Here is a 12,090-nt window from a genome sequence, read left to right as displayed (position 1 = left end):
ATGTCCTGGGGGGCTTGGGGAGCGCGCTCATTAAAATCTCTTAACAGCTTGAATGTGAGCTTTGGGAGGATAGCGAGCTAGCACACGATGATTTAAAACACTCTCCTGTGTGTTCTTATTGTCTCACCAAAGATGATGCATTTTTTTAAATGTAATTTTTGCAGCCTATTCAAATGTACTAAACTTGGTTTGTTTCTGTGATTCCAGCTTGGGATAGGCATTAAACTAACTTTGCCCATGACTAAGAAGATGAGAAGAGGAGGTTAGTTGTGGCCTGGGGATAGTGAACAAAGAGGTAAAGGACCCCCTCCTGATGTGAAAGGCAAGAAACAAGTAAATGGACTAAGTCCTCCTGGTTCCAGTGTTGTCCACTACATCTGAGAGGTGGACTTCATCTTATAGTGGTTCTGATTGAGACATAGTCCAGGGCCCGGAGCACAGTAGGTCCTTACACAGGACTGACTGGCTGGCCTGAAAGGGGTCTCAGTTGTGCTCTACTTGCTGTGTGATCCTGGGCTCCTTGTGGGTAAAATTCTAGGGTTGACTGAAATGGTCACTTGATGCTGTTCTGAGGTTCTGAGCAGCTGTTGTGATGAGGGTGAGGTCAGTCCTTGCTCTTCTGCAAGGCTGTCTGCCTCCCCGAGCTATGGGCTTAACTGCCTGTGGTAGGGGATGGTTCCACTCCTAACAATTCTCAGTCATTCACCTAACTGACTTTTGTTTCCCGAGATCTATAATGTACTTGCACGCTACATCGATGTAGCCCTGCCTGTGAGTTAAGTGTGGCCTTCAGCCCACATCCCAGACAGTGCAGAGGGCTGTCAGAATCTGAATCCAGTCCTGTAAACGTGAGGCAGGTCACACACAGGCTTTCTCAGGTACCATGCGTAGTGCCGTGCACGCACTGGAGGCACGGAGGAAAAATATTTTCCATGTAACAGTGTACAATATGCACAGGGGTATGAGGAGAGAGAGCTCCTAGCAGTGCCAGAAAAGGCTTAGTGTACACCTATGGGTCCTGGAATCCTCATGCTTTTTATAGCTCTAATAACTGTGTTTTGCTTAAGCTGGTTTCCTCTATAATCCTCTGGTTAATTTTATGCATTTAAAAACCTTAATCTGAGAAAGGGGTCCATTAGGTTTCACCAGGCCGCCAAAGGTTCCACAGCACAGAACAAGTTAAGAAAAGTGAATCTGGGCCCATGATAAGCCATAGAAAACATCTCTGTGACCTGTGACAGTATCCAGTTCCACTAGTCTGTGATCTTCATGCCCATGGTTGTACTAACCCTTGTTTGTGGTCTTTTCCCTCTCCCTGCTCTCTGTGCAGCTGGCACTCTGGGTTTGAGCCAGCTGCTGCCAGAGCTGTTAGCAAGGGCTCACCCCATTCTCCAGAGAAGTCATGGATGAAAGGTTCGTTCCCAAGCCTGTGAAGGTGTCTCCATTTATCTGCAGCTTGGAGTAGAGAAGGATTTCCTAGAAGAATTCCCTCCTAACTGAAATAACCACAGAGAAGTCCCTTAACATTCCAGTGCCATCATCCATTCTCCTGTGACAGTCGGGACTTACCCACTTTTTAAAGAAAATATTTACAGTATGGATTCCCCACGCCCTGCTGCCTCAGACTTTTCATCTTTTCTGGTTAGCACCAAGGCTGTCATTATGCACAAGAACCAGGACACGGTCCTTCCTTGGGAAGATAGGGCCAGGCCATTGGCCCTGTGATTTTATTGTCCCTTGCCTATCATCAGCCGATGCTTCTTGCAGCCACTTCTGGCCTTTCCTCCTGTCCTGGTCTGATTTGCTGGAAATTTGGAAAGTGCGAGCTGGGAGTAGTCGGCTCCGAGCAAGCCCTGAAGGTCCTTTCTCTCACGGAGCCCATAGACTTGCTGCACAGGACCTGTTTATTCCTTGGTTCTTGACTGTCTTAGATGGTGAGGGATCATTGCTGTGCACACAGAGCAGTGCCTCCCAGCTACTCTGAATGGCACCTCGTCCTTAAGGCAGTCCCTTCCCTTCATCTCAGTTTAATCATCTGTGAAATAAGGAGGTTGAACCAAGTGAAGTGAGGGGGCTATGTCACTGGTGCCCACTCTGATACTTCCAGAGCCTCTCTCCTTTGGGGGGCAGAAAGGAAGTTAATTATTTTCCTTGAAAAGTCCATAATGTCTGCTAAAACCCAGACTGGTCAGAATGAGCACCAGCTTGACAAAGAGACAGAGCTTGTGCAGAGCAGAGGATGCTGGTGAATGGGGGGAGGGGGAGTTTCACAGGGATGCTGAGGGCTTTCCTGGCTCTAAGGAGGCCCTTGGCCACGGAGTAACAGGAAGCAGAGGAGAGGAAGCTTTGGGATCAGGAAGAATAAAGACCCAGAGCCATGTTCTGACCAGTATTTTTTCATATTTTACTGATGCAAAGATACAACCACTAAGGGTCCAACAACCGGCTGCAGGAATTCTGACCCATGTCCTGGGATGAAGTGCTAGATCCTGCTCCTCCATATTGTTTGAAGGTTCAATATAGGCCTGGCCCACCGCCCTTCATCCCATTTAAGATGGCTCCAAGTCAGGGACTTGGAACATTTATTAAGCACCTGTTATTGTCATTTTAATTTTATCCCAATTCATGACACTTGAGGATTGGTTTGATTTTTTTGGCAAAGATATTGGAATGGTTTACCATTTTCCTCTAGCTCATTTTACAGATGAGAAAACTGAGGCAAATGGGTTTAAGTGACTTCCCTGGGGTCCCAGAGTGTCTGAGGCGAGATTTGAGCTCAGGAGGATGTCTCCCTGAGTGTAGGCTCAGGGATCTATCTGCTGCATCAGCTAACAGCTCTTTGTAAGCACTGTGGGCCCAGCACTGTGCAAAGTGCTAGAGATGCCGACAAAGAAAAACCGGTTCTTTCTCAAGGAGCTTGCCTTGCACGCGAGACGAGTAATTGTGCGTGAGTGTCTACAGAATGTGTATACAGAGAATAAATACAAGTTTGGAAGAGAAGGCGCCGGGAAGGTTGGGTTCTGAGACACAGGTGAGGGAGGCTGTTCCAGCTTGGAGGCCAAGAGGGCAATGTTGTGGCCGACGAACAGGGAAAAAGGGTATTGCTCTGCCCTGAGAAATGATCCTTGTAAAGGTGGCAAAGGCAGGCTGGGCCACTGACTGGAGATGTGAGAGAGGAGGCGCGCCGAGTACCCCCCTTTCCCCCTCCCCACCAGCCTGGAAGGGTGACCTACAGGAAGAGGAGCATCTACAGCCAGTAGAGGAGCTCTGCTGTGGATGGGCCAGAATGTGGGTGTCTAAGGATGAGTGCAGGAGGTTTAGCACAGGAACCCCTTCAGGGAGGGCCACTGGACATCCCTGAGCTAAGGGTGGATGGGACATAGCTGGGCAAAAGCCCAGAGGGAGGGCTCGTGAGGAGCAACGGGGTTGTGCTCTTGTCTTGGTGCCTCCTGGGCATTGGGCAGGCACACGGTGCCCAAATGCTTCTTTGTAGCCATAGTCTTGATTTTGAACCCCCAGGCCTGACATGGAGGCATCTAGGATTTAGACCTGGAGAGGAGCCTCAGAAGCCTGAGGTTCCCTGCCCACCCTCCTGATAAGGGCTCTCCCTCAAGTCCTCTCGGCAGAGGATGGTAGGGAGAAATGAGACCTTGAGTTGAAAGCCGGAGCGATCCCTGAGGCTGACATCCTCGAGCCTGGGGAACTTGGTGCTTTGTCCCTCAGAGGTCATTTACTCCATGCTGACCTTCCATGAAGAAGGTGAGCTTGGAGTTGGAAAGGCTGCAGCTCCCTGGGCCTCATCAAGTAAAGGCCTCTTAGTTATGGGTCATGACTTCAGATGGAGTCTCATAACCGAATGTGGGAATTGTGAAATTATGATTCATCCTCAGTAAATGTTGGGTTTGTATGCCTACCTTATGTGCCCCCTTTCTGGAGTCGCATGTGGAAAAAGCTTAAGGAACTTGGGTCACTTCCAGCTCCAGTCCATGTCCAGCAGTTCCATACGGACTTTATTCTTTCCCTATGGCTTGTCATTTTATGGTGAAGTGCACCCATGACTCAGCCCTCCTATACTGTTTGCAGCTGGGTATAAAATGAACCAGGAGCAAACCATATGAGTTTTATGTTATGACTACCCCTTTTTTTGTTGCCATGCAATTAAATTGATCTTTAAAAGAATTTATCAGGGAACCAGGAGGGAGCATGGGAAAAGTGAGTGTATCACTACTTTGGAATTCTAGTTTGAAAGAAGCAAATGTGGGTTTTAAGATCTTAACTGAAAGCAAGAATAAGGGGCAGCTGCACAATCAGGTTATTTGTTTACTACATCTTGGAGCAAATTGGTCCTCAAAGGTAATATAGACCCAGAGCTGAAAGGGCAGTCCCGTCTCCAATTGGGTTGTGTTTGTCTCCTGCTTTTCTTTGTAACAAGAAGCAGTGTGGGGAAGAGCAACAATCGGCTTCTTTCTGGTGTGTGTGTGTGGGGGGGGGGGGGGGGGGGAGAGGGGGTTGTGGATGGAGTCACCCAGGCTTGGCCACTGCTATGAGATTCTGTTTTTATTACATTCAAGGTATGAAGACAAGTACAAAATAACTTTGAAATCAGGATACCGTATCCGTCCATAAAAAATAGGGAAAATTGAAGGTTTACCAGTGTGAAGAATTTTACAAACATGACTAGATATTCAAGCTCAGGCAGGAAAAGCAACAATCAAGAAAAAAACCCAAGGAGACCTCATCACGTGAAAGTGATTGAGAGTTTGTGTGGTTGGGGTGTGGGAGGGGTTTCTTCCCAGCCCCACAACTAACCAAAGAGGGACAGCTACGGTTCTTTGTTACTTGAAACCACCAAAACTTGAAGAAAAATAATCCTACACTTACAACTAGGAGCATAACTACTAGGTCTAGCTGCTATGGGCAGCCTTGGCCAAGACATGCCTGACTCCCTTTTTCTAGCTTGGAAGGAACAGTGTCTGGAACGTATGCTAGAGCGGCATAAATAACTGCTTTTTAAAAAGAGAAAAACTTTAACAACCCACAGATAAATGAACACTGTTGTCAGTCTAGATACCACGAAGGCCAACTGCTCTGGCACATGCATCGCCCCCCTCCCCCCGCCACCTCCAGGGCTGGCAAACACAAGGTCTATGCTACGCTGCCACCCCGCTACAGTAAGTTATCTGGACTTGGGCATTCCCCGGAACCCCCATCTCCCCCGGCCCACAAAGTGCTGCTCTCCAGAAATTGCGCTAGAAGCCACTGAAGAAGCTTCTGGGTGGGTGCCCCATGTTGAGCACCATTTACTTTTTTAATGGGTAACCTCTGTAGATGAGAGGCTACAAGTTGATCTGGGGCTTGCCTCTGTGACCGAGAGGCTTTTTTGCAGGTCTTCTTTTAATGCCTTACAATACTAAAAAAAAGTGATGGATGTTTTAATTATGGTATTTTCATGTAGGAGGCCATCAGTCCCAAGTTATTTGGGAGCCTAAGCATCTTTCAAAACACAAAAACAGGTCTAGGAAGAAAAAGGAGCAAAATGCCCAAATCCCCAATGTCAAGTTGAGTTTCCTAGCCCTTTTCTTGTTTTACACCATATTCTGGGAAGTTGTTGCTCCTCACTAGGACAGTAGGGGAGGATGTACTTTACAAATGCTGGAAGAGCCTGAGAACTGCCCAGCTCCCGGTGGCACTCCCCAGTGCCCACCTACCAAGACATTTTTCTGGGCGCTAAACCAGAGCTGAATGCAGCCCTCTGGGTCACAAACTTCCTTAGTGCAGTTCTGAGTAAATGCTGAAGATTTGGCATATAGTAAAGAAATATTGGCACAACACTCGAGATGTTTAGAGTTTCACATATAAATATTCAGATCTTTGGGCTCTGGCCTCCTGGGACCCTTCAACCAATCTGCACCACTTTTCTGTCGCTGAGAATCCCCTCTTTTCCCTTTGGATGCTGGAGAGAGAGCTGTTTGATCTCGTTGTCCAGGCTTCGAGCCCCAGGGCAAGAGCTGTTGCTGTTTCCACTGGTGGTGGAGCTGACACTCCTGTTATTGTTGGCTTTGTCGCTTGTCTTGTTCTCAGCCCCTTCTGCCCTGTCCCCTGAAGAATGTGACAAGAGAAATGGGATGGAAACACAGAATCCCTCAAATGCAACACAACCACTAGTTAGACGCCATGGGATTGCACAGGAAGCCCAGTGTCCTATGAAAGGGGCCCAGGAGATGCTGCTGGTCTGTCCAGTGCCCCTCCGGCCTCTCTAAATGGTGTTAGAATCTACCCCAGTTCCCCAAAGGACAGAGATTTGATACCACTGTGATCCTCTCTCAAGGAGGACCTCTCAAGGTGGGTGGGAAGAGATGCAGAATTACACTGAGGAAGCAACTTGGACAAAACCCAAGTTCTCTGCCACCCTGCCCTAACTTAACCAAGAAATCTACAAAAAGATGCAATTTTATGAGCACAAAGAATTCCCTCTTGGGAAAGTTCCCTCTGCTACTGTTGCCAGGGCCATAGGTATGACCTGGATCCCACACTTCCAGACAGCCTCTATATCCACTCTCCCCCTGAATCTAAGGGCACGTGAGTTAGAGGGAATAAGCATTTAGAGAACACCTGTTTTGTGCTAAACAGTTTGCAAATGACTCACTGGATCCTTAGGACGTTCCCAATTTGTAACTTGTGTCTGAAGCTGGACTTGAACTCTGATTTTTCCCACTCCAAATTTAGCACTCTCCTAGCCATCTAGGGCATGTTTGGCATCGGGAGACAAAAGGGCCAAGACGAGCCTTCCCTGACCCAGCCCGGCTTGTGGGCCCTCACCTCTCTCCACTTCGCACTCTGGGGAAGAAGCTCCACTGCATTCGCTCCGAGGACCCAGCACAGGGAACATGATCCCAAACTCGGAGAGAGACACGGGGCTGGGCAGGTCGAGGCTGCCGGGCCTCACGGCCAAAGCGAAGGGGCTCGGGAGCTCGCAGGGGCTGGCCGGCCCCGAGCAGAAGCTGGACACGGACTGGGTTTCTGAATCCTCCTCGGACACGAAGCTGCCGCAGTGCTCGTCCTCCAGAGCCTCCGAGGCCACTGCGGCATTGAAGAGAACACAAGTCGGCCTGGGATTACCCAAGCAGCAAGCCACCCCTCCCGGTCTGCTTCGGGGGTCACGGGAGCGCCCTTGTCCCCCTGTGGGTGACAACAGGAGGGACAGGGACCCTAGGCCTCGCAGAGAATGGCAGCTGCCTGAAGCCATGAGGTGGTGAAAGAAGTCCCAGACCAAGGGAAAGCAAAGGTCCTACCTGCTCTCGGGGTGGGGGTGGTGGGGGTCATCAGCCCCTTCTCCAACCCAGTCCTAGGGCCAGTGGCCTCAGAGGGGAAAGAACTTAGGCCTTTTCTCTTCCTGTCTGGATGTAACATGTAGGCCCCTCAGGCCTGGCAACAAGTTGTTGAGTGGACCCTTTTTCTTCTTTTTTTAAGGAAAATAACTTTAACTGCCACCTGGGACAGAGGCCCTGGTTGTCATGAGCTGAGAGCTAAGGAGAAGAGCCAGAACAGGGGTCTCATGGGGCGTGGAGTGAGTGCTGCGTGGGGAGGAGACAGGCTCAGATATGCCTCCAGGGCCTCTTGCAAGCTTCAGCCTGTACCATCCATCCCTTGGGAGAGTATAAATATATCAAGAGCCATATAAATGGCAGCTCTGGTTATTTCTAGGGTCTTAGGGAGTATAAAGCAGAGGTTCTTAACCTGGAACATGAACTTGGTTTATAACTGTTTAAATGTAATTTGTTTTCTTTATAATCCTATGTAATTTTTTTTAAAAAGTAATTTCCGAGGAGGACTTAACTTATGGAAACAAAAAGATTGAGCATGTTTGCTCTACAAAGAAACCCTAAATAGGACATCCCTTGGGCCCTCATTTATGCAAGGCAAGATAGTAGAAAAGGAGAGGAAGGCCTATCATACTTAGCCAGACCAAAGGTAACTTGTCTCCCTCTGGGACAAGCAGGTGGTCTTTCTCCCCTCATCCTTCGAGTGAGATGTCTGGTCTCACTGATGTTTATGTTGTCACTTAAGACAAGTAACCTCCAGGACCCCCTTCCCTACCACTTGCCCTTGGATCTGCCCACTCACCTGAAGCCGAGTCACACTCTGGCTTGCTCCTGGAGCGCTCTTCCGCAGCCGCACTGTTGCCCTCAGCCCCCACTCCGCAGCCCCGGGGACCCATGGCGCTGGACCGTCTCCTCTCGTGGATCTCATCGGAAATCATCTCCAGGTTCTTCAGGGCCGTCTTGTACTCGCCTTTGGCCAGGGACAGTTTGGCCTGCAGATCATCCACAATCTTCTTCAATTGCTAATAGAACAAAGAGACAGGGACGGTGCTTGCTGAGACGCTGATCCTCCCCTCCCCAACTCCAGGAGAACTAGTCTGTGAAGAACTTGCAGCACATGGTGCTAGTGACCAGAGACAAAATCTAGATGAGCCCTAGGCCGCAGGAAGCTTACCTTCCCCACGGGGCCTGGGCCTTAGGGAAAACTGGCCATCCCCCAGAAAGCTGTTTTCAGGTGGATGCCAATGGCTTTCCCCAGTCCCCCTACCCCCTTGTGTGCCAAGAATGTCCTCTTCTCCATCTCTGCCCCTTAGATCCCAGGTCCTGTACCACCCCCTGCAAGAACCCTTTTCTCCTTTTCTATTTCCTCCATTCCCAGCCAGGGTTTTATATTTGTGTACATGTTGCCTCCTCCCCCAGATCTTGTTATCCAGGCCAGAGGCTACTTCATATTTCTCACTGTATGTTCAGTGCCTTTGAGCTAAATGTTTGTTGGATGTATCAGATATTGAATGAACTATCCACTTGTTTTATTCATTAGATTATATTACCCAGAACTCTTCCCCAGCGTCTACTGAGAAGGACTGGCAAAACATAAGCTTAAAAACTAGAGAATTGTGAATCATGGCAGAAAGGAAACCCTCACAAGAACTTGTTGCACCACAACTCCATCCTCTTGGGCCTTCTTACTAGCTAGAGGGCCACCAAATGGTATCTTCAGAGGGGTCTTAAAAATTGCCCAGGATCCACAGAAATTCTAAGCTGCTCTGTTAAAAATAAGCCCTTCATCACCCTCCCCCAAGTACAGTGGACAAATTAGTCTGAAACATGCCCATTGAACACAACAAAAGCTTGCAGAGGAACCGTAGCGTACCGTACATACCTCGAGTTGTATGTAGTACTTTGCCTTAAGTTCATAATAAGGTCTGCAAAAGAGGAAAGGAAAATTAATTACATTAAGCATAGTTTTTTTTTTTTTTTTTTGAATGCTGGGTATTGGAAGAAGCTATTTCTGAGAGTGCAGATGCTGGTAAAGTCAGAGCAGCCTTTAGTTTTAAGGCATGAGCCCAGAATAGCTTGCTGAACACCCCCCTACCCTCCACTCCCATCTTGGCCTCCCGATCACCAGCTAGGAGAAGAGACAGGAAGCATTAAGTATGCATGGGGTCAACCCTCAAAGACCACACACTCCCCTTCCCTTCAGGGCACAGGACATTCAAGTTTACTTTCCTAGCCAGAGTCCCTATTTTTCAATAACCCTGATCCATAGTTAAAGACACCAGAACAGAGACAAACTATGTGGGAGGAGGAGAGGCAGCGGGTAATGTGAATGAAGCGTCCCTTTCCTTATGAAACTTAGCTAAGGCCTTTGGAGCAAGGACCATCACACACAGCAAGATCTTGGAAGGAGAACTACACGTAGAATTTCCCAAGCTTCCTCCAGGGGCAGATGCACGATAGCCTGACTGTCCCAAGCATTGTGTAAGATTTTTCTGGGTAAGTTAGCATTTAAAGAAGGGTACGTACACTATCCCTTCTTCACGAGGGCTAGCGTACTGCTTGTGTATCACCTGGATTCCTGATCAGGCAGACACATAGGACTATCAACTCTGCCTTAGGAGCTTTAGTCTCCAGTGGTCACCAAAACAAATGCCTTATTTGAAGTGTTTTTCTTGCTTTGTTTTGTTGTGAAAACTGCAGAACTCGAGGTGGAACCACCAGGATCATCTAAGTTAGGAAGACAATCCTGTTTGCAGAGCAGACATTAGCTTAAACACTGGGGTGAGATCCTTGCATCCCATCTCAGGTTCAAGAGTTTAATTCATAACCCAAGTCCTTACATAAGAAGCAACACTAAGGACGTCCAAAGACTTGTCACAGAGCTCACTGAATACTAATTGAATGAAATAAAAATTTTCTTCTGCTGCCAGAAAAGTGACTTGTGACCACCGGTGACACGATACAACAAAAATTGACATCCCAGAAGCATCTATTTATGATGAAAATGAACTTCCTACCCTCATGCATCAGAAGCCTTGGGACTACAGAGAAAGCACTGGATTTGAAAGGGGGGGGAGGGGGCCTGGGCCCAGAGTTGTAACCACCGCTTTGGGCCTTGGATCCCTCTACTGTAAAAAATGGGACTGGACAAGACCTGTGAGGGCTCTTCCATCTCAAGGTCAGTCGCTCCACGCCCTGCGCCCTCCCCATCATGCCCGGGCCCCTGCAGACTTACTTGGACTTGTTGATGGCCCTCTTGAGCTTCTTTTCCAGCTGCCTCATGCGGCCCATGGCAGCGTTGTACTTGGCTGCCGTCTCCTTGTGCACCAACTCGCTTCTTGTCTTGGTCTGCTCAGCCTCCATGACCTTCAGATGACAGACAACAAGGGTCAGCCCCCACAGGCCCTGGGGCCACCTGCCACAGCAACCTACTTAACACCAGTGGGCAGATTTTTTTTCTTAATATAGCTTTTAAAAAACCTCACTGCCCCCACCTCCAATCTGCCTTAGAAACCGGTCAAGATAGATTAAGGTATAACAAAAGTATTAAAAATAGGAACCCCCTTTTATAGGCGAGGGGGCATTGGAGCCGCCGGAAGAGCACACGGAAAACCCTGAGACTTCTTTCTCCACACTCAAGCAGACACTTTGATGACTTGTCCATTGTCCAGGCACTGCCAAGAACAGTCAAAGTCCAAATGTCCAGTAAGAGGAAGAAAGAACCTGCAGGGTCCAAACCCAACTTGTTTTGGACTTAGCTGATGAGGTAAGAATTACAGATTCAGGTCATTTGGCAGCTTCCCCATCGAGGATCCACCATGTAGCCTATTGTATCACATGAAATAATGTATTTAAAATGCTTTGTTTAAATATCTGAGATTCATCTATACATGACGGTTATCACCATACTACACCTGGCCCCCAGAGCTACTAGAGTCCTTCTCAAAATTAGGGCAGTTGGGTAACTCAATGAATATAACCAGTGGCCTTGGAGTAAGAAGACTTGAGTTGAAATCTGGCCCCAGACCCTTGCTGTGTGACCCTGGGCAAACCACTTAATCTCTTTGCCTCCATTTCCTCATCTGTAAAATGGAGAAGATAATACCTCCCTCACAGGGTTGTTGTGAGGATAAAGTGATAATATTTGTAAGGCATTCTGAAAACCTTAAAGCATTACATAAAAGCTGCTATTGCTATTCATTTTGTGTTATTCTTTCTACATTTCCATAATATTCCAAAAGTCTCCATGCAGTTTTAAGCTTTAATAACTTAAAACGTTGGGGATACTCTCTAGATGGCTGCCTTCTTCTGTAAGAAGGTCATTTCCTCAACATCTCAGTGCCTTACTTAACGGGCTCTATATTAATGGGTAAGCCTATTGATACAAGCTTATCAATATATAGAGCAGTCATCATCTGTCAAGAACCAACAGATAGTTAAAAATCAGTAAATAGTACAATTACTATTGTGATTGTACTATTGTATTGTATTGTAATCACAATTAGGTGACCCCAAACTGATCTCCTGAACTTATTCTTCTCTTAGCCTCTGGACATACCTTGGGAAATTTTTAAAGAAAATGTTTTCTCCTAAAATGTAACCTAGCTTTCACCATCCTAATCCCTATTAGAGAAAATCTTACATTGCTTTAATGAGGGTTACAACTGAGCAATCAATTTAAAAAAAAAAAAAAAAAGAGTCCTTAATCTTTCTTTCCTCAGACCCCTTTAGCAAGTGAAGCTTATGAACCCCTCAGAATGTTTTCAAA

The 12,090-nt window shown here is 47.6% G+C and overlaps 1 protein-coding gene across 2 annotated transcripts in view; it reads right to left on the bottom strand.

The window, feature by feature from the left end:
• Window positions 1-4,539: 4,539 nt before the first annotated feature.
• The window catches only part of SH3BP5 (SH3 domain binding protein 5), a 77,304-nt gene continuing 69,753 nt past the window's right edge, over window positions 4,540-12,090 (bottom strand). For both annotated transcript variants that reach the window (XM_051961491.1, XM_051961490.1), the window contains 5 exons: window positions 10,558-10,688; window positions 9,205-9,247; window positions 8,125-8,344; window positions 6,820-7,080; window positions 4,540-6,099 (listed from right to left, as the gene is read on the bottom strand). In XM_051961491.1, coding sequence (XP_051817451.1) covers window positions 5,897-6,099; window positions 6,820-7,080; window positions 8,125-8,344; window positions 9,205-9,247; window positions 10,558-10,688 — 858 coding nt within the window. In that variant the 3' untranslated portion in view covers window positions 4,540-5,896. The remainder of the gene's footprint in view (window positions 6,100-6,819; window positions 7,081-8,124; window positions 8,345-9,204; window positions 9,248-10,557; window positions 10,689-12,090) is intronic.

This window comes from Antechinus flavipes, chromosome 5, assembly GCF_016432865.1.
Source record: "Antechinus flavipes isolate AdamAnt ecotype Samford, QLD, Australia chromosome 5, AdamAnt_v2, whole genome shotgun sequence".
In the NCBI taxonomy this organism is placed as follows: Eukaryota; Metazoa; Chordata; class Mammalia; order Dasyuromorphia; family Dasyuridae; genus Antechinus; species Antechinus flavipes.
Note: the sequence above shows the minus strand (reverse complement) of the source record. Positions and strands in the feature narration are given on the sequence as shown.